This window comes from Calidris pugnax, unplaced genomic scaffold (genome assembly GCF_001431845.1).
Source record: "Calidris pugnax isolate Ruff unplaced genomic scaffold, ASM143184v1 scaffold153, whole genome shotgun sequence".
NCBI classification, from domain to species: Eukaryota; Metazoa; Chordata; class Aves; order Charadriiformes; family Scolopacidae; genus Calidris; species Calidris pugnax.
The window spans coordinates 1,001,387-1,020,299 of record NW_015090999.1 but is presented as its reverse complement, the minus strand read 5'-3'; the positions used below and the strand labels follow the sequence as shown (position 1 = coordinate 1,020,299).

Genomic DNA, 18,913 nt, shown 5'->3' with positions numbered 1-18,913 from the left:
CTAATTATTTAAAGTAGGAAATGCGAGTTTTCACAGCAACTGCTACATATAAACTGAAGCATGTCTGAGGAATTTAAACATGGCTCTGTGATCTAATTAGTATAACTTTGTTTTGAAACATTTTCATGATATTATGTAGTTAGTAATAAAGCCTAGCAAAAAATCAGTGAAAGACAGGGAGGTGATTATCCATTAGAAGCTTTAAATGTTCCAAATGGCAAAAGACTGGGCAATCAAAAAACAAGCTTTATATTATAATGAGATACTGTAATATTTATCACAAAGTTTGGTAGAATTTTTTTACTGATTAATTTTTTCTGAACCGGAGCGGGACAACACTTTAAATTGCAGCCTCTGAGTTTCACAGGTACTGCTGGGGACAGGTATGTGATACTTGGCAGCATTGCTTTATCCAGGTTGATGCAAATGTTATATTTGGGTCTAAATTCCCAAGAGATTTATCTTCTGCTCTGCTGCAGTTTTAGCTTTTCTTCAGAAAACAACTCTGAATCTCAGCTGAAATATCTGAATTTTACAATTTTCCAGTCAAAATATTAGTGCTAGTATGATTTTGGTATTAAATTAGACATTTATATTTGGGAAACTTAAGTGTCTCTTCCATAACATAATTTCATCTTCTGGTATGTAAGGAAAATAAAATCAAACAAGTTTGCTTTTGGGTTTAGTCTCTTCTGCTATAAATGTTTGGATAGCTGTGAACTACGAAAGTTAATTTCATTTAGGGGAAAGGTTCACTTCTATTAGTGATTATTGAGATATGAAAGGTGACACATATGTTTAAATCCTGATGTGTAATGGTCAACAGAGTCTACTTATTGTATTGAAAGTATAGCCTAGGTGTAGGAATTAAATATATATATATATTAAAAATACTGACATATTTATAGCTAAAAAAACCCCAACTCACAGTTCTGTTAAAATAGATTATTTTTAGGAGTGGTGTTCTGTTCAGTGATATTTTTTTTTTTCCCAGGAGCATGTCTAAGTATATTTTTTGAACTTCTCATCTCAATAAAGTCAAAGCTGTGGTATAGACCTATGGGGTTGACTGAACAGGTGAAAAGCTTGCTTTATGGTCACACTGCAATCCTAACAGAGTATGGATGTAACATCAGAGATTATATTCAATACTTTATGGCATTCTTATTGATCAAAGAAAAACGCAGTGGTAGGATTGGACATTTTTTTAAAACACTATTTTCATGGGAACTTCCAAAGTCTGCAGTATTTATTTAAGACTGGAGAGAAAAGAAAATGAAACACTGGGATATCATTTCCCATAAAATTAAGTCTATTCTCTTTCTATTTTCTGCAATATCATCACTGACATTTTTACTAGAAATTAAACCTGAGTCTCCCTTCAGTAATTGATATCTAGTTACATTGCCTTCAGATTCAGATCACATACTTTATCTGAAGCCAGTTATTTCTTTAACTGTAAGATCTAAGAATATTTTTCTTTTTAATATATTTATCTTTTATAATAAGTGATATCCTGGACATTTAACATAAGGCCACATCTTTCAACACTGTGTTAGTGTATCTGTAAGTACACTGCTTCATTATACCTATAAAACTTGGTGAACTGCTTTGTTCCATAGATAAAAGTTGAATTTTTCACTCTCTGCTGAAATTAGTCTTTCAAAATATGGAAAATCCTCACTAATGCTCTGGTGAAATTACTCAAGCCATTGTTTTTTGTCATTGGTCTACTTCCAAAACTTCCCCAAGAAAAACACATTGACATACCCTGTTTGATGATGTACCAAACATCCGTTCAGTGAAGTGTTGAGTGACTGATCTTTTTCTAGACAGGTTACTGAACGTGTATGATAAGGAGACCTCCTTCTCAGCCTCTATTGTCATGCTTCCTCCTTGTATGCCCACTTGCATTGTACTCATAGAGCTAATTTTCACAAATTCCGGGCAAGAGCACCAGATCGATAAATCCACACAAAACAGCAGTATATTCTGCTGTCTAAGTACAGCAGCAAAGAAGACAAATTCATTCTAGCAGGTTTTTCAGACAACATGATTGACTTTAGCTGACTCTTCCCTTAATGCATTTTTTCAAAGCTACAGGAAGAAGATTTGAGTACATACAGCAAGTTCACAAAGAGCAGCTTTCAAGCTGCTTTTAGAGAAAAGAGCATTTTTAACACAAGCACCAAGAAAGTTGTTCCTTTAAAAATGGGGTTCTCTGTAGCTTCCGTTAAACCAGCTTAACAAAGAAGGTAACACCATGACTGAAATGTTTATACTTTATCACAGTCCCTTTGAATAACAATAAAGAAATTATCACTAGTTTATTCATTGTTCCTAATGATACAGAAAGAAGTCCTTAAAAAATGAATAATAACACAGAGGCTCAGACTGTAAAATCAATATGTCAGCTCAGTAGAGCTGAGCTGCTTTCTCATGCTGCTGTTCCAACAGTAGAGCTTACCTTCTGAATTATATATGTATTGACCTAATTACATAAATATTGACTTTGCTTTATATGAAGCCTTTTTTAGTCTCAGTGTAATTACAATGTCAATATTTGTTGCATGTAATAACACTGAATTTAGACTTGTTAATTTTGATTGATAGTGGCATGCTACAAGTTATTGTACGGGCTAAGACAGTCTAGAAGTATTCATAGCAAATACAAGCAGCTGACAATGCTACCAAATCTGAATGTGTCTCCAAGACCTTCTGTTTCTGATTGTTTAACCAGGCAGAGGAAATATAATGGGTGATTACATCCCTGTTCCATACAAATCACTGTTTTGCAATGAAGAAATATTTACTCTGGTCTCAAAAAGTACAAATAGTCAGCCAGGAAGTCAGTAAAAGGGCTCCTGTTCAAAGTTGGCTTTATAATTTTGCTTTCCAGTGTTGTAAAGTCTGTTTAAATTGTGCCAAAATGGAGGTTTTATACAGCAACAAGGATACTTTGCTGCATACCTTCCATCAGGTATATGTTATTTTGGAATAATATTGGGGCTCAGACACAAGCAATTTCACATTAAATTATTTCCCTTTTCCTTCAAATCCAAGAAAGATGTGAGCAGTGGACTTTTAGGTGCTACTGGGGCTTGCAAAACTAGTCACTTCAGTCTGAAAATGTTTGTTGAGCTATATTTTTACAAGAACAACTTTGTTCAGGGCTGGCAGACCTCTGACCAACTTTCAGCAATGAATAGCCGTATAGTATAGTGTGTGTTTCTAGATGCAATTATAAAGGATTTTGAATTTGGCAGTAACACGAGAATTAGAAACCAAACTGTGACAGTCTGTGTGCTGAGGATATTTAAATTAGTTCTAGCTATAACGTTGCCAGTAGTGACAAGGCATGCATCACACTATATTTTCTTATTTGTCTCAGCAGGGATGCCAGACAAGACGAACCTCAGTGACGTAAAGCAAATCCATCAAACCGAGGATGGCAGCACTTTAGATGCAACTGGAGCAGGATGTACAACAGTGGCTGATTATATGACATTTATGCTGATTACTTTGGTAACACTATTTCTCAGTCTTTGGTAACTGTTTAGCTCTGGCTTGATATATGTGTCTCATTGTCATCTGTTTATCCCCACTCACAAGCCCGGAATAAGGGATCTGGTGGGTACAGCTATATTTATGATAGCTTGTGCGGTATCAGTCTCTTTCTGATATTAAGCCTGAATATTAACAAAGTTGTTTTCGTAATATTTTTCCTGTGGGTGGTTTTTTTTTTTTTTACACCTGAGTAGTCATGCAAAATCATGTGGTTTTTTATAATATTTTATGTAAAAAATAAAGTGACTAGATATCACAGAATCACCAAGTCCTGGAAGAGGGCCCCGGAGATGATCTAGACCAATCCTGTGCAGAGTAGAGTCAGCCAGAGCAAGCTGCCCAGGGCCAAGTCCAGTCAGTATTTGACTGTCTCCAATGATGGAGACTCTACACCTCTTTGGGCAACATGCTCCAGTGACTGAATAAACAGCTAAAAAATTTTTTTTCTTACATTTAAATGTTATCTATTGTATTTCAGTTTGTGCCCATTGCCTGTTGTCCCGTCACTGGGCACCACTGAAAAGAGTTTGGCTCCATCTTCTTTATTCCCCTTATCAGGTATTTATACACATTGATAAGACACCCCCCTGCATCTTCTGTTCTCCCGCTGAACAGCCTCAACACTCTCAACCTCTCCTGTGTATGTATCCCTTAAAAATCTTCATGACACTTTACAGGACTCTATCCAGTATGTCCATGTCTCTCTTATCCTTAGGAGCCCAAACCTGGACACAGCACTGTAGATATGGTCTCACCAGTGCTGAGTAGAGAGGGAGGATGACATCCTTTGATGCACTGGCAATGTTTTTCCTAAGTCAGCCCAAGAAGCTGTTGGTTGTCTTTGGTGCCAGGGCACATTTTTGGCTTGTGTTCAACTTGGTGTCCATCAGGGTCTCCCAGGTCCTTCTCTGCAAAACTGCTTTCCAGATAGTTCGCAACAGCACATACTGGTGCATGGGGTTATTCCTCCCCAGATGCAGGATTTGGCATTTCCCTTTCTTTAATATCATGAGGTTCCTGTCAAGCAATTTCTTCAGCCTGTCAGGATCCATCTGAATGGCAGAACAACTATCTAGTGTATCAGCCACTCCTCTTATTTTTGTATCCTCTGTGAGAACTTGCTGAGGGTGCATTCTGTGGCATCACTCAGGTAATTAACGAAGAAGTCAAACAGTATCAACCCCTGGGCTAAACCTAAGAGTAACTGGTCTCCACGCAGACTTTGTTCTGCTGTTCACAACCCTACATACAAATGATAGCAACTGATGAAAAAGTTGCTCAGCACTTTATGAGTTTTTTATTTGAAGTCCTGCCTTCTGAGTTGCGATCCCTATAGAACAGAAAACTTTGAATTTTCCCTTCTCTCTTTCTCCAAAAAGTTAAAAAAAAAGATCCTCAGTGTAAACTCAGACAATTTTAGTAGGAATTACTTGTCATAGCTCAGAAAAACTACATATTCAATACCGTGTTTGTATATGCAGATATACATACAACTGCATTTTATCTAGAGATAACAGCAAGGTTAGGATTCAATGTTGGATTAAGATCTCAATCTGTATTTACATATGCGCTATATGTCTATTGCATATGTGTTATACATCTAAGCCGTCATTGCAGTCCATGGAAATACAGGGTAACATCCAATTGCTAAAATATCAGTAATGAGTGCCAGTTGAGATGTTGTAAGAAAACCCACTTAGTGTCCAGCTCCTGAAGGGGCTTGGGTCTTTCTGTGGGGAAGTGACCTGAGCCCTTTGTCAATACAGTTAATGAAGCCCAGTGAGTTATTCACCCTATATGAAGACAGACACCTAAGGAAGCAACTCAGTTGCCCAAAAGTAAGTGTCTGGTGCTACCTAAGATTTCTTTGAATATCCAAGACATCCTCATGGGACTGGCACATATGACATATGACACATATGACACTGGCCTTATGGGAAATTCCAGAGGCTTCCTTAAATGGGAGACATCCAGAGTGCCAGCTCATAGCTAAGTGGGATATTCTTGTGTATCTCAAATAGATCTAGACATGCATATGTGGGCCCATGAATCATACACCAGGCCTCCATTAGTAATATTGGGAGCTTAGATACCTAGTCACGTGGTGACACATGAATGCAAATCTGAATCACAACATGAATTGCAGCTCAAGTTCTTATGCTTTATACAATAACGTAGGCTAAAGTGTTCCACGTGTCTAAGGGTACATTATATATTACTGTTATAAGATTTTATTATCCTGCCATGACTAATTCCCATGTCATTTTAACCAGAAAGTATTTAAGAATATTTTTTATTTATTTCTCCTTTCCAGGAGAAAAAAAAGAAAAAAGGTACACTACTGTGTGCACTCATACTGTACCTAGAACTCTTCCTAGACTAAAAAAAAATTATTTTATATGAGACTAATATAAAGAAAAGTATGTAAATATTTCTATTCCCAGATGCATGCATTAGTCAGTGTGCACAGTATAACATAGAGGCAAACAGATATAAAATTTTAAAAAGCAAGTAAACATTCCTAAGAGCAATTCCATGCCCAGATAAACATCATTAGCAGGCGTGTGTGTAAGTGTGCCCATTTTACCTGACCTCTTTTTTCTTTTGCAAGTTTTGTAAACCTGTCCTTCAAATTCACTTGTCTTCTTGTCTCAGGATACTTTGAAATTATGACATTGGTAATTCAGGGAAAGAAAATCTGATTTCAGTATTTTTCATTTTCATACCAGCTCAAACCAGAAATTAATCAAGTCCAGCTATGTTTTTTTAAACAACAACTAGTACCAGTCACTTCAAGAAAAACCAAATACAGCTTTGAATAGGAGATTCAGAAACTGAGAAAAAGAATTATCAATACCCATTACTAAGAATTTGATTTACACTCTAAAATACTTTGTTTTCATTCCTCACTTTTGTGTGTAGTTCAAGACCAATGGCCCCAGGTAGTCAAAGAGATAACATTTTATTCTTATAGCACCTTGGAAATACAATCCCCATTTTCAAATAATGATAGTAATTAGGTTCTAACCCTTCTTCAGATATATGTTAATTAGGGTATGTTATCCTGCAGTTTTTTCATGGCCTGCTCCCCCTATTTTCTACACTGCACCTATGAAAAATAATTTCTAAGATTCCTTCTGGAGTGACAAATTAGGTCTTTTCCTCCCAGACACATATGAAGAATCTAGGTCTTGGGGCTGCTCCTACAGACAATACAAATACAAGAGTGGCAGATCTGGAGTTCCCTCACTCACCCCTCAGCCACAAGACTTCATTCACCCTCCTGTCCCATCCATCTCAATGCACCACCACACACTCTACGTCATTGCCTGGACTCAAATGTCTTCCAGGTTGCATCATGATTCCTTCCTCAAATCTAACAAATTATAAAGAAATAGTTTTGTTTCTTACAGAACTACCAAAAAAATCAGAGCAAGGAGAGGACACTTGCCTCATAGGAAGCCAAGGCTGGTTTACAATTTGTGTCAAGGTCACTTTGCAAGAGAGGTACCCTGGCAAGAAACTGTGGGAACATGGCAGGATGTTGAAGTGTAGCTCCAAGTTTGGCAACTAGAAAAAAAGACCCCTTAAACATTGCCTGTATTAAAGCCAGCAATTAAATGAGGAATAGCACTGAGCAGAAAAATGTAGAGTAAGTTAGAGAAGGCAGGAGGAGAAAAAGAGAAAAGAGCCTAAATTGGGGATCATGACAATACAGTGGAAAAAAATCTGTATCTATATGAAAGGGTGGACTGTATGCAGTATGTATGTGAGCCACTCTGGGTCAATTGCCTTGGGACACAGAGGCTTTTCCCAACAGCAGGTCATGCCAGCACAGGGCTCACACTGAGCTCCCCACATGACCTGAAAAATGGCACCTGGGTCAAGGTTGCTCTGAGTACTTTCATTTGGTTTTACTCATTTTTAACAGCTTAAAACTTCTCTGTATCTCACAAAACCTTTGTTGAATAAGACTTTTGTTTTGTTTTGTTTTGCTTTCTTTTAAATAGACTTTTATGAAAAATAGCTGATATGGTTTAAAGTAGGGATGCGTTACTCAACAAGTACCATTTTTCAGACACTCATTCAAATGCTGTTTATAGTAAAACTGCAATGGATATCACTGTGTACCTAGTCTCAATACAATTTAAAAAAGCAGCAAGCATAAGGTGAGAGAGATTTGTAGGGAATAATTTATTAGAGGACAGTGCTGTTACTTGTAAAACAATATTTTAGAAAAAGAATAATTCTCAAAATACAACATTTCAAAAATTCATTATATTTTTATTTGATAAGATTGAGCTATTCTTCTTGAATGTCCGTTTCTTATTTTCTTTAGACATACATATATGTTTAAATGCACCTTGTATCTCCTAGGAAAAAAGGTCCTGAAGTACTTTTTCTCATAACTAATGTACTAGCATTTCAAATAAATACTTTAAAGTGACAACTTTCCTCAGTGCAGCTGGTGAAAGAGAACAAAAAGCATTTATTTCCTTCAGAAGCAAATCTCATTGTTCCTTTCATGACTAACAAAAGATGAGGCATAACTATAGCCATGTAACAGGTTATCTTTGTCTTTCTCTCATTCTATAGATAGGTAGATACATATATACATTGTTTATTTCTGTTTATAGCTGTATTTTTATATGTTTACTAAGATAATATTCTTATTCAGATTATAACAGGGTTTAGACTAATTTATCAAAGATTTCAGATTAACCTCAATATTTCCATAGCATCGTCTCAGGAGCATGAAATAATATAAGGGGTTGAAGCGATCTCTGCTTAGTCAAGTTCAGTTCTATTCTGAAACACTTATGTAAACATGAATTTTGTTTACTAAATGTTGCCTTTTTCTACATGCTCTGAGTTACAACTGATAATAATAGGAATTGTAAAAAAAAAGTTGTTTCTAACTACATCAGAGTAAAAAGCTAATGTAGCTCTAGTAAAATGCAGATTCTACTCTCAGCAAGTTATTTGTAAAGTTCTAACTCCTAATTCTTTCTTCCTGGTCATGTATGAACAAAAAATCTGGCTTGACAGGTTTTGTCAGACAAAATTTGTATGTCTGGCAGTTGGATACTTTACCTTTTACTTCATTTTGGAACTTATAAATGTGAAATGTTAGAGATGATACACCTGGTACCCCATGAAGCTCTTTTACCAGCTCAGGCTGAAGAGGAATAACATGCTGAGCTTCTCTTGGATGGGAGGACTCAGTCGATGCATCTCATCACATCTTACAGTGCAGAGGGCTGTGCAAAGATCACCTGCTGTGCGTCCCTAATTTAGGTGTCACAACTATGTCTCTCCAGGTTTCTCAGGCAGTCTAAATCAATTGTTAGTCTCCTGAATTTAAGTGACAAGGAGGGTTTTTCTCAGTGGCAGTTTCTGATTTTCGTGCTTCTCTCAATGTCACTGTCTCTCTCATTTGTGCTAGTACAAGAGTTTACAGGACCACACTGTGAAACTCCTCAGGGTATTTCTGACCCAAAGGATCTCCTTGATCCAGTTGACCTTGCGTCACAGATGATGACAGACAGACAGGGTGGCCACAGTGCTCATAGCAGTTTAGTCACACGCTTACAGCAAGCGGACACAATGTTAGGTACAATAAAACATTTTAATAGTGTAAACACATCACACAAAAAAATTCTTTTTACAGTTGCACCTTGTGCAAGGATTCATATTTCAGTATATAAAGCAGGATTTGGCCGTTAAAAAAATCATGGCAAAGTCTCATTTTATTCATTCACATGCCACACATGAAAGACTGTAAGAGATCTCTTTTGCTGTTGGGCAAAAACATACTGCCTAACACATACATCAGTATACCTTACCCTGAGCTATTTCCCTTTCTTTGTCCCCTACAGCTGTGTCAGTAGGGGATTGGTATTGTATAGTAGGAGAACGTGCTTTCCTGTTTACTTGTAGTTTATTTATATGTATAGCTAACACCTTTGTGCTGGCTGTTAAAAATATTTTTCATGTCTGTTCATATTCCTGGTTTTTGGCAGACTGAGGTGTTTGTAAAATCCTTGTCTTTCACCTTATTATTTCTTAAATGATGAAAAGTTTGTCAAGTAAAACAAAATATGGGATACCAGGCCTTCAAAAAGGTAAAAAGCAACATGATCCTGAAGAATAAATGTTGCTTGTCATGTATATCTTTAGTAAGCTATAAAAAATGCTGTGCTCATAATTTCAAGGCATGGGCCAGGTTCTTCTTTTAAACATTTGTGATGCTACGGAATTCAATGGATATAACTACAAGCATAGCTTGGCTTTATATTATCAACATCCAAAACTGAACTGATACCTTTAATACAGTAAGATTGTTTCTAGAAAAGCACAACTACATTACAGGTAATAGCAATTTGTATTTCTCTGCTCTATAGTGGTTATATGTATACCATGACAAATAAAAATTTAATTTAGCAAATAAAAAATTATATTGTGAAATCTTACCTATATGAATCTAATGAAAAAATCATGTATTTTCCTATGAAATATATAACTTGATGTTAAAATTTTCAGCATTTTAGTAACCTAAACAGCAAGAGTAAGAGGAAACTACTTGTGCTCAAATATGTAAGTAAACTTGCACGCTAATCCGTGGTTAAATGAGTATTTTAAAATATTATCCTAATTTATTTGATTTCAACATTTTGCTCTGAAAATCCTGTTTCTCTCTAGCACTTTATAAAACCACTAAGACCAAGGACAGCTCTTGACAATTCTATGGGAAATGTTGAGCTATACCCTCAACAGGCAAAAAGGGGCCTAAACTATATCATATTAGTTATGGTGTTCTGTGAATAAAAAACACAAAAGATCAGCTTTATGGAAGACTGTTAAGTATCCGTGCAATTTCAAATCCTAGGAAACACTGCAAACCCACTGATTAAAATAAACAATATGAAGCAAAATTGATTTAGACTGATCTGTTTCTTTAGGCAAAGAGGAAAAGTAGTCTAAACTTGTGCATTTAGAACTTAAACACTGACTGACAGGGTCTCCCCTAGCCTCCTTTTCTCCAGGCTAAACAATCCAAGCTCCCTCAGCTGCTCCTCATAAGACTTGTACTTGGGACTCCTCACGAGCTTTGTTGCCCTTCTCTAGACATGCTCCAGCACCTCAATATCTTTCCTGTAGTGAGGGGCCTAAAATTGAACACACTTGAGTACTTGATGTGCGGCCAAGTACAGGGGTATGATCAATTCCCTAGTCCTACTGACCACACTATTTTTGATACAAGTCAGGAGGTTGTTGACCTTTTTGGCCACCTGGGCACACTGCTGGCTCATTTTCAGCCAGCAGTTTCTATGTCTGTTTCAATTTTATGCTCAGCCTTCCACGGTTTGCCTGGATCTTAAAACTGATAGTTTCAGACTGCAGAAGAGGAATAATGTTGGGTCACCACAACCTGGGGTCCTTCACAGGAATATGATGTTGACAGTTAATTCTTTCACACCCCAGGATTCACTTTATGTCCTTTTTATACATTTGCTATCACACTTTTATACCTTTGCTCTTCATCCATTCATCTGTTACTCCAAATTACATCTGAATTCACTATACATAGAGCCATTTACATTAGTTAGATACTATCTCTTGGTTCTCTTTCTTACGCCAGTTTTGTCTAGCTCCAGGTCTGCAATTCTTTAACTTAACATGGGTCAACTATAGACCCATGGGGTCCCCAGTACCAGCCATGGGGTCCCCAGTACCAACCCTGTGCCCTGTCCTTTACCATCCATGCCTGTGTTCCTCTACATCACACCCTGTGTCTGCAGTTCTCAAGGCCTCTGCTATTGCACTAAGCCTGTATTTTTCTACATTGCATTGTTGTGTTAAAGTCACAAATGTCTCATTCTACATAGAAAAACTGCTTGTTACTGCTAACTGTATAAAAATAGGGTTGCCTCATGCAAAGGTAAACGAAAGTAAAACAAATATGTTGTAGCCACCTGGTCAACGAGAAAAAAAACTACATGCTGTCACAGCTAAATCTAGCAAAACACAGCTGCATGCAGGTCAAGAAAAGTTCAGATAGGACAGATCTAACGAGCCTCAGTTGGGAGGACTTGAAAACCCAGTACAAAGCTGGGCATGGCACTGCATGTTACAATGCTATGCAGTTATACCAGGACAGTCTGAGACACTCACCCCTTTCTGGCACTGCGGGGAAGCCTTCTCAGCCATGTCCTGTGTCCTTTCTGGCAGCTCCTGGCAGATGCCTTAGGCCATCTCAAAAGGGATAAACAGGCTTCATGAAGCCAGCTGAATTGAGCCCTCTGGATCAATGGAGCACCTTGGAATAGTGATTCCTCTCACCTGAGAAAGGTATCTCAGGTCACATAGGTCTCTTCTGGCAGTGAAGAGATCAATTCAAGAATATCTAATATATAATATTAGTTACAAAAAGTTACAAAAAGTTACAAGAGATAAATCTCACTTTTAGCACAGGATTCAATCCAGCTAATTCCTTCCAGCTTCTCCTTCTAGGAAACAAACCAAACCACTCTCTTCATTAGCTGCACGGGGAATTTGTATACTTACCCTAGCAGGACTGGTCTTCTATACCACCTGATATTCAGGCACCAACTGGATTTACCATCTAGTCTTCTACTTCCACAGTAGCACACAACAGCCATGATGTGAAGGGCCTCTACTAAAACTATATAGCCTGTAGCTTTGAAGCTGAATAAAAAGAGTTGTGGGAGAGTTTATTTCTTTTTCCTTTTGGGGGGAAAGCCAAGGAGAGACACCATTTTTGGTGAATAAAGCCTGTATGTCAGTTAACCCTTTCTAAAAGGAGAAGGGAAGATGCACAGTATTGAGAAGGCTGAGCGGCACTGGAAGAGATAAGTAGAGAAGTTGCTGTGGGAGCAAGCAGAGATGAAGGCAGCACAGGCCTCGCTAGCCAAACGTGGTCTTGGAGAGTCCTGGGCCAGAGGGGAATCGAGTGAGGTAGGTGGAAAGACTGCTACAGAATTTACTTACTGACAATATCTCATATCTAATGAACAGTCAACACTGATCATTCTAGCAATAGAGGGTACTGTTCAGGCTGTTACCACCCACGAGATCTCTGCTCAGTAGGAAGATGGGCACACTAGAAGCTAAGAATGGGAGGAGAGCCCTGCAAACCACCTCTTTTAGTGGCAGCGATTTGGACCCTTTTCCTTCATGGACGGACTTTGCCAAGAGGAATTGTTAGAGCATTAGGCTGTCAATCAACTGTGAATAAGACAGAAATGGATTTAGAGAGTAGTGGCTGCCTTCCTTATCCACCATGCATAACTTTGCCTTTCAAAGTTTTCTGAGATATGCAAAACTGATAGGTTATTTAGTCTTCACCTCTACCTCGACCTTGTTAAAGTAGTAAACTCTTTTGTGTAAAATACTGCTCTCTAGCAGATAAACACACAGAGAGTGCAAATGAGTTACACTTCTCCTGGGTGGGTTTTTAGCCACACTTGCCTATGAGTTTAAGGAGGAGTACTATAAATTGAATCTGGACCTTTTTGCTTGAAATCTACTTCTGTCAAGATTAATATTGTCATAAACAACATGAGTGCTAAAAAAATTTCTTCCTATCTCACCACTAAATTTCATTCTCACCTCAGTCTCCTAAGTATTCTCCTCAACTAGTTTTGCATCTTCTGCTCATGAAACCTCATATATGACAGCTTTTAGTATACAAATCACAGTTCAGTACTCACACAAATGCTTTCTGATGTGTTTTCTTAGACATCTTTTTCTCCTTCCAGCAATGATGGACATCACACATACAGAGATAAAACACATCTAATCCCAGGGATTTACGGCCTTAAGAATGAAGCTTTTCAGACACCACATGCATGACAGCAGGAGGTAGAAAGGCTAACAACCCTATCTATAAAAAGCAAGAGAAAGAATTCCAGATTATTTTGTTCACTTTTAACTCCAAATTTTATGATTAAGATGAAGATAAGAAAAGTTTGGAAAGTAAACATAAGTATTGAGCAAATTGTAGTTTAACTCTTCTAAACCTTTACAGTTTTTGAAAAAAATTTAATGTGACAAAAATACTCCTCCAATAACAAAGTTGTACAAGGTTTTTGTGACAAAGCTGTAAATCAGACAAAAGCAACCTACTTCTGTATTTCTGGAAAATTACTGGAATTTCAGGTCAATAATTTGAGAGTTTATAATCCAATGAACATACTTGCTAATTTGAGCAATGATCATTACTGTTTCAAATTTAGATAGTGTAATAACAAAGAAAATAGACCATATCAAATTCTGTGGCTTACCAAGGAAATGCAGATGAAATTTTGCTTGTGTCTACTGAGATTTTCTCTTCAGATTTCTGAATTTAATTTAATGTAATTTAATACAAAATCTTGAAGCCAAATCCTACCTTCTATGACACTCAATGAAATAAAAACCAAAACAACAAAAAAGGACTAAAAAAAAAAAAAAAAATGGAAAATATGACATTAGTCCAATAGCTAGAAATCTGTAATAGAAGTCCTGAGAAATTTCATTCCTGTTTCCTAAATGTTTTGTACATTTTAAATGTAATTGTTCTCAGATAAAATCCTGACACAGACCAGAGAGAACACAGATTTCAAACTGTCTGCCAGAAAACCTCACTGTCTTGCTAGCTCTGGCAGTTAAACAGCTTTTTTGTTATGTGCCTCTAAAAGATTATGTTGTCCACCTAGAATGTATCATGTCTGTTCCTGAGTTGCCACATAGAGCCTAGCAATTTGCAGAAACACATTAGGGTCTAAATTGCCGCGGCAAGGGCAAACATTCATTTCATTGCTGAAAAGACAGTAATCTCCAGAAGAGAAGAGCCAAGACCAGTAATAGTTTCCCTGGTCCTAGTGGAACTGTCTGTTAATGGGAATCAGAATTCTGAGTGCTGGAATTCTAGCCAAGGACCCTTTCAGCAGACATGAGAAAAGAAAGTTTTTTTGCTAACTTACATAAATATATATAAACATGCATCTATACATAAACAGGCATATACTAATATATCAGCAAAGAATCACCAGCACTGTATTTTCTAAATTTATTTATTTATTTATTTTAACGGATGTGGTTTCTTTTCCTTTAAGTCTTAAGAGGGTTTTGGAAGAGAATCTCTCTGAATTTAAAAAAAAAAAAAAGGCAATATACACTCAGGAAAGAAAGACAAAGTAAACATTCACTTTTTCATTTTCTCTAATGAAATAAGTCTTCCTCATAGCTATCAGGTGCCTATGTACCAGTCTTCAACGAGAAACATTGGTTATCTGTGCCCTAAACTATCTGGTTTCAAAGACTATAATCTGACTCTGAAAAAGGTCAAGTGTCATCAATATCCATTGTTCTTATTTTTCCCAGTTAAACTTAAACCACACTGGGCCAAAGTAGTAATTAACATGCAAAACAACTTTAGCATAAATGCTTTCTAAATCCCTGCATAATTGTAAACTCTGTCTAGTTCTCTGGCAATACAGATAAAAACACCCGCATATAACCGCTGACTAGCACAGATGTAGTTCATCTGCACAACTGCATAATCGTTTTGTTGTCTCACATTACACCCGATAACTCCTTTTATGTGCTAATTTTATTTAGTATTTTGTGTATTTGTCGATTTCAGCATTTTATTTCTAATCTGACTGTTGATTTGCAGAGTAGATCTGCTTCTCTAGGTTTGTTCATGGCCTGCTGAAGGTGAACCAGAAATCTCAGTGTTACTCAGGTTTGTACAGTCTTCTTAAAAATATTAATATGAGGGAAAGCCAATCAAGATATCAGGTACAGGATATTATTGCTGGTATGCAAAGTCATCCTTTGCTTTCAGACACATACTTCTCATTTAGTATCTATTGGTAATTTTAACAAACTTCAGAAATTAGAAGAATCCTCTACATTCAGAAGACTGTGAATTTCTTCATCAAATTTCCTCATGAGGCAGGTGGGAAAAAAACCAAAACCCAAACCCAAAAATTCTTGCTTTTCAGATAGTCCTGGATATGTTTGGGGAAGTAATTATGTGATTCACATTACCTGAAATAGGGGGTAACTGCATTTCATGAATCAAGAAGTCCCTCCCAGTCCTGTATTAACAACTGCTTTTCACTTCATGATGCAGCATCCATTTTGCAATTTCTGATTTTCCTATGGTGACTGTCATAAGATATTTTGTTACTCATAAGTGCTAAAGTCCCCATAATTAAATAGGTATCGAACTCTTGAGGGCAGGTCAAGTAAGGTTGAGGAATTCCAATAAGTTCAGACACTTTTCAGTCTCAGGAGAAGAACCTCTATTCATCCACTGCTAAGTGGCTAGATAGGTTACACTGTCCACATATCTGTCATATTTATCTTTGTAGGCAGTAATGTTTCAAATTTCTGTTTATGTACTCTATCTTCTTCCTTACAGTCATCTTTTCCACTTTCCCTCTACTTTAATTATTATGGGTGGTAAGACATATCTTATTAAAGATCCTACCATCCAGAAGGACAAATTTATTTCTGTGGTATGCCAGCCTTTTCCAGGGAATTTAGCCCAATTGTCACAGGAGCTGGAAAAACCAAGCAACTAATAAGGTGCTTATGAGATGCTTCAGTTTTAGACTACTTGTACAATTTTAGGCAAATTAGCAGAAACATCGTTTGCTTTGTTTGCTAGAGTTTGCAGGACTACATTGGAGAACACTGTAGGTTTAGGCATGCTGTAATGAGTACATTTGATTGGCAGTTTCAGCAAAGAGGATGAGGTTTGAACAAGCAGAAGCTGAACTGCACCAGCCTCTATCACTGATTCTTCCAAAATGGGGCTGAAGATGATGCTTTGACAAGGCAATGTCAGGAAGCCTGCAGTGCTGCTGTGGGTGTTGTTTGTTCAGTGTCTAGATAAAAGACATTAGATTCTTGCAGTGTCACTCTGACAGATTTCAGAAACACAAAAGTGGCTTGCAGGAAAGACCCATAAAGCTATCAAATGTCAAGGCAAAATTAAATCTACATTTCGTGAAGGTTAGTAATTATCATTTCTCAAACATTGCTAGCTGGTTTAAATAAACTGTTCTTGAGGATCTGTGATCTACGGTGCATTGTATTGAAATAGCTTTACATCAAAGCCTGACGCTGGCTTTTCACCAAATTATATCTTTGCTACATGATGTAGATGCACATAGAGTCTCTCAAATTTTGAGGTTAAAAACAAAACTCTAGCTTGCAGATCTAGCTCTGCCCTTTGTTACTCTACCCTTCAGACTGTATCTCACTTATTCAAAAAGCTTTAAAACAGTAAGTCTCTGAATGAAATTGAATTTGCCAAATTCAAATATACCATCTAAATGTTGTCCTACCATTTATGACACAATTAAGTACATTGTGAGATCTTATATTCTTTCTTTCACAGCAAGAATCAAACAACTCAAGATAGAAAATCCACTGCACAGTGTGAGCAACAGCCAGTTTCTTGTGCAGAGAACCTCTAGTAGATAAAAATTTCTCAATCTTATACCCGTCTGAGAGAAAAAGCTATCAGTTGTTCACTCTTTGATGTCATACAGGGAGATGGTCCAGGTAAAAAGACTTATTTAGGAAATTAATCCAGTAAAGCATTCAGGAGGCCACACAGAATGCTATAGCAGCTTTTTTTTCACAGATTGAAAATGGTTGTACCAAAAACTTGCAATGCCTTATATAAGGACCTATTAATTTCAGGAAGTATGAAATTACTGAAATGTTACATGTGGCATCTGGGATTTTACTTCACTGATTTAGTCTTTAGACATAAGTATGTAATGCTTGGTGTTTCCTCACATGGAAAGATTGATAATGTGTTATTTGTGCCTCTGAGGAGGAGACCGTGTTTAACCCTTAACAGAGAGTGCAAGTAGTCCATGTTCAGGATTTGTACCATATATCCTAATCTGCTTTAGATTTCATTTTTTAATTAAAATTTTGAAAGTATGCTAATGATTCTCTCTACCTTTGCATATTAATTTACATTTATGTTAGGACATTGTGAATGAATGCCTACTTTAGAATATGAGATTATTCCCCTACTCCCAGATACAATTAAAGTTTTTTTCTGAAATAAAAATAATTTTTAAAAACTTTTACCCACTATTTCTTTTGAAAATAACTTTATAAATAACTTACAATAACAGAATCAATGTAAAAATTTTCTGGTTTCCAGGCCTATGTGGACTAGATCATACTCTAAATCTTTCTAGATACTCTTAAAGCTAAGCTTGTCTCCAATGCACAAGGTGCAGCCCAGATCACTCTGAACCTTCTGTCTCTTCTATCAGCAGTATGTATAAAATATCAAAGGCATATGAGTTTTCACCAAAACATCTGAAAAATGAATGAGTGAAAAGATCCATAGTTAAATAAGAAATGTCAACTTAAATAATACTTTTTTTCTGTCTTCTCTCCTTTTTCTCAAAGAAAGAGTAATGCCTTACTTAAAATTGAAGTTAAGAACACTCTTACTTTTTAATTCCTAGGAAAAAAACCCTCAACCTCTAGCTTTGAGGAAATGCCTCATTCTAGGACAATAAGCTCAAAAGAGATGGGGCAGTGCTAATTAGGTAAGAGCTTTTAATTCTGCTGGTTCATCTTCATCGTAAAAAACTGGAAACGGCCATGAATGAAAGAAAGCCTATGGACCTCCAACGCCATGCATTAGGAGACTTGTATGAACTGGAGCATACCACATTCACAGGCAAATCCCTAAGACCTCATATCAAAATGAGGTAAGCATAGATCTCGGCATTCTTCTAACATGTTTTCTCCAGTTGCTAAATCTTAATTTAAAGATGCAATAGTAATACTAAAGGAGTTATCTAATAAATGTAAGACACAGACAGACACTGATATTCTACTGTAACCTTAAGGACTCACCTGTTGCAGTTCTGCAAATGCTGACAGCTGTAAGTTCCCACATAAAGGAAATGAAGATTTGTTTTCAGTGACACTTCTTCCCCAAGATTACACAGGAAAAGTAGCATCATTTGAGATCAAATTATATATTTTATCACTAATTTTAGAAGTAACAGCAGTTGCTGTTTCTCTGGCAAGGAACTTCTAGTGTAGAGATTCAAGCCTTTGTCATCTGTTCTGTCAAAAAACCAATCCGCTAGAAAACAAACCTTACTCAATTTTAGGAGATTTTAATTAAAAAAACTAAGTAGTGTATGAAAATCTAATAGTATCTTGGAAGATAAGTACCGTTCTCCGGACAAAAACTTTGAGCTATTGAAGGAAACCTTTGAGAAAAAAATTCTAAAAGGAAAAGTCATATTTTTTCCACCAAATATAACCAAAAAAAAAA

The 18,913-nt window shown here is 36.7% G+C and overlaps 1 protein-coding gene across 4 annotated transcripts in view; it reads left to right on the top strand.

Annotated features, from left to right (window-relative positions):
• Positions 1-10,482, top strand: part of GPC5 (glypican 5) — a 730,043-nt gene extending 719,561 nt beyond the window's left edge. Inside the window, exon 8 of one of the 4 annotated variants that reach the window (XM_014955522.1) lies at positions 3,395-10,482. In XM_014955522.1, the coding sequence (XP_014811008.1) occupies positions 3,395-3,552 (158 nt within the window). In that variant the 3' untranslated portion in view covers positions 3,553-10,482. Of the gene's footprint in view, positions 1-3,391 lie in introns of all 4 variants that reach the window. The other 3 variants (XM_014955521.1, XM_014955527.1, XM_014955530.1) reach the window with 3 other exon arrangements.
• Positions 10,483-18,913: the final 8,431 nt, after the last annotated feature.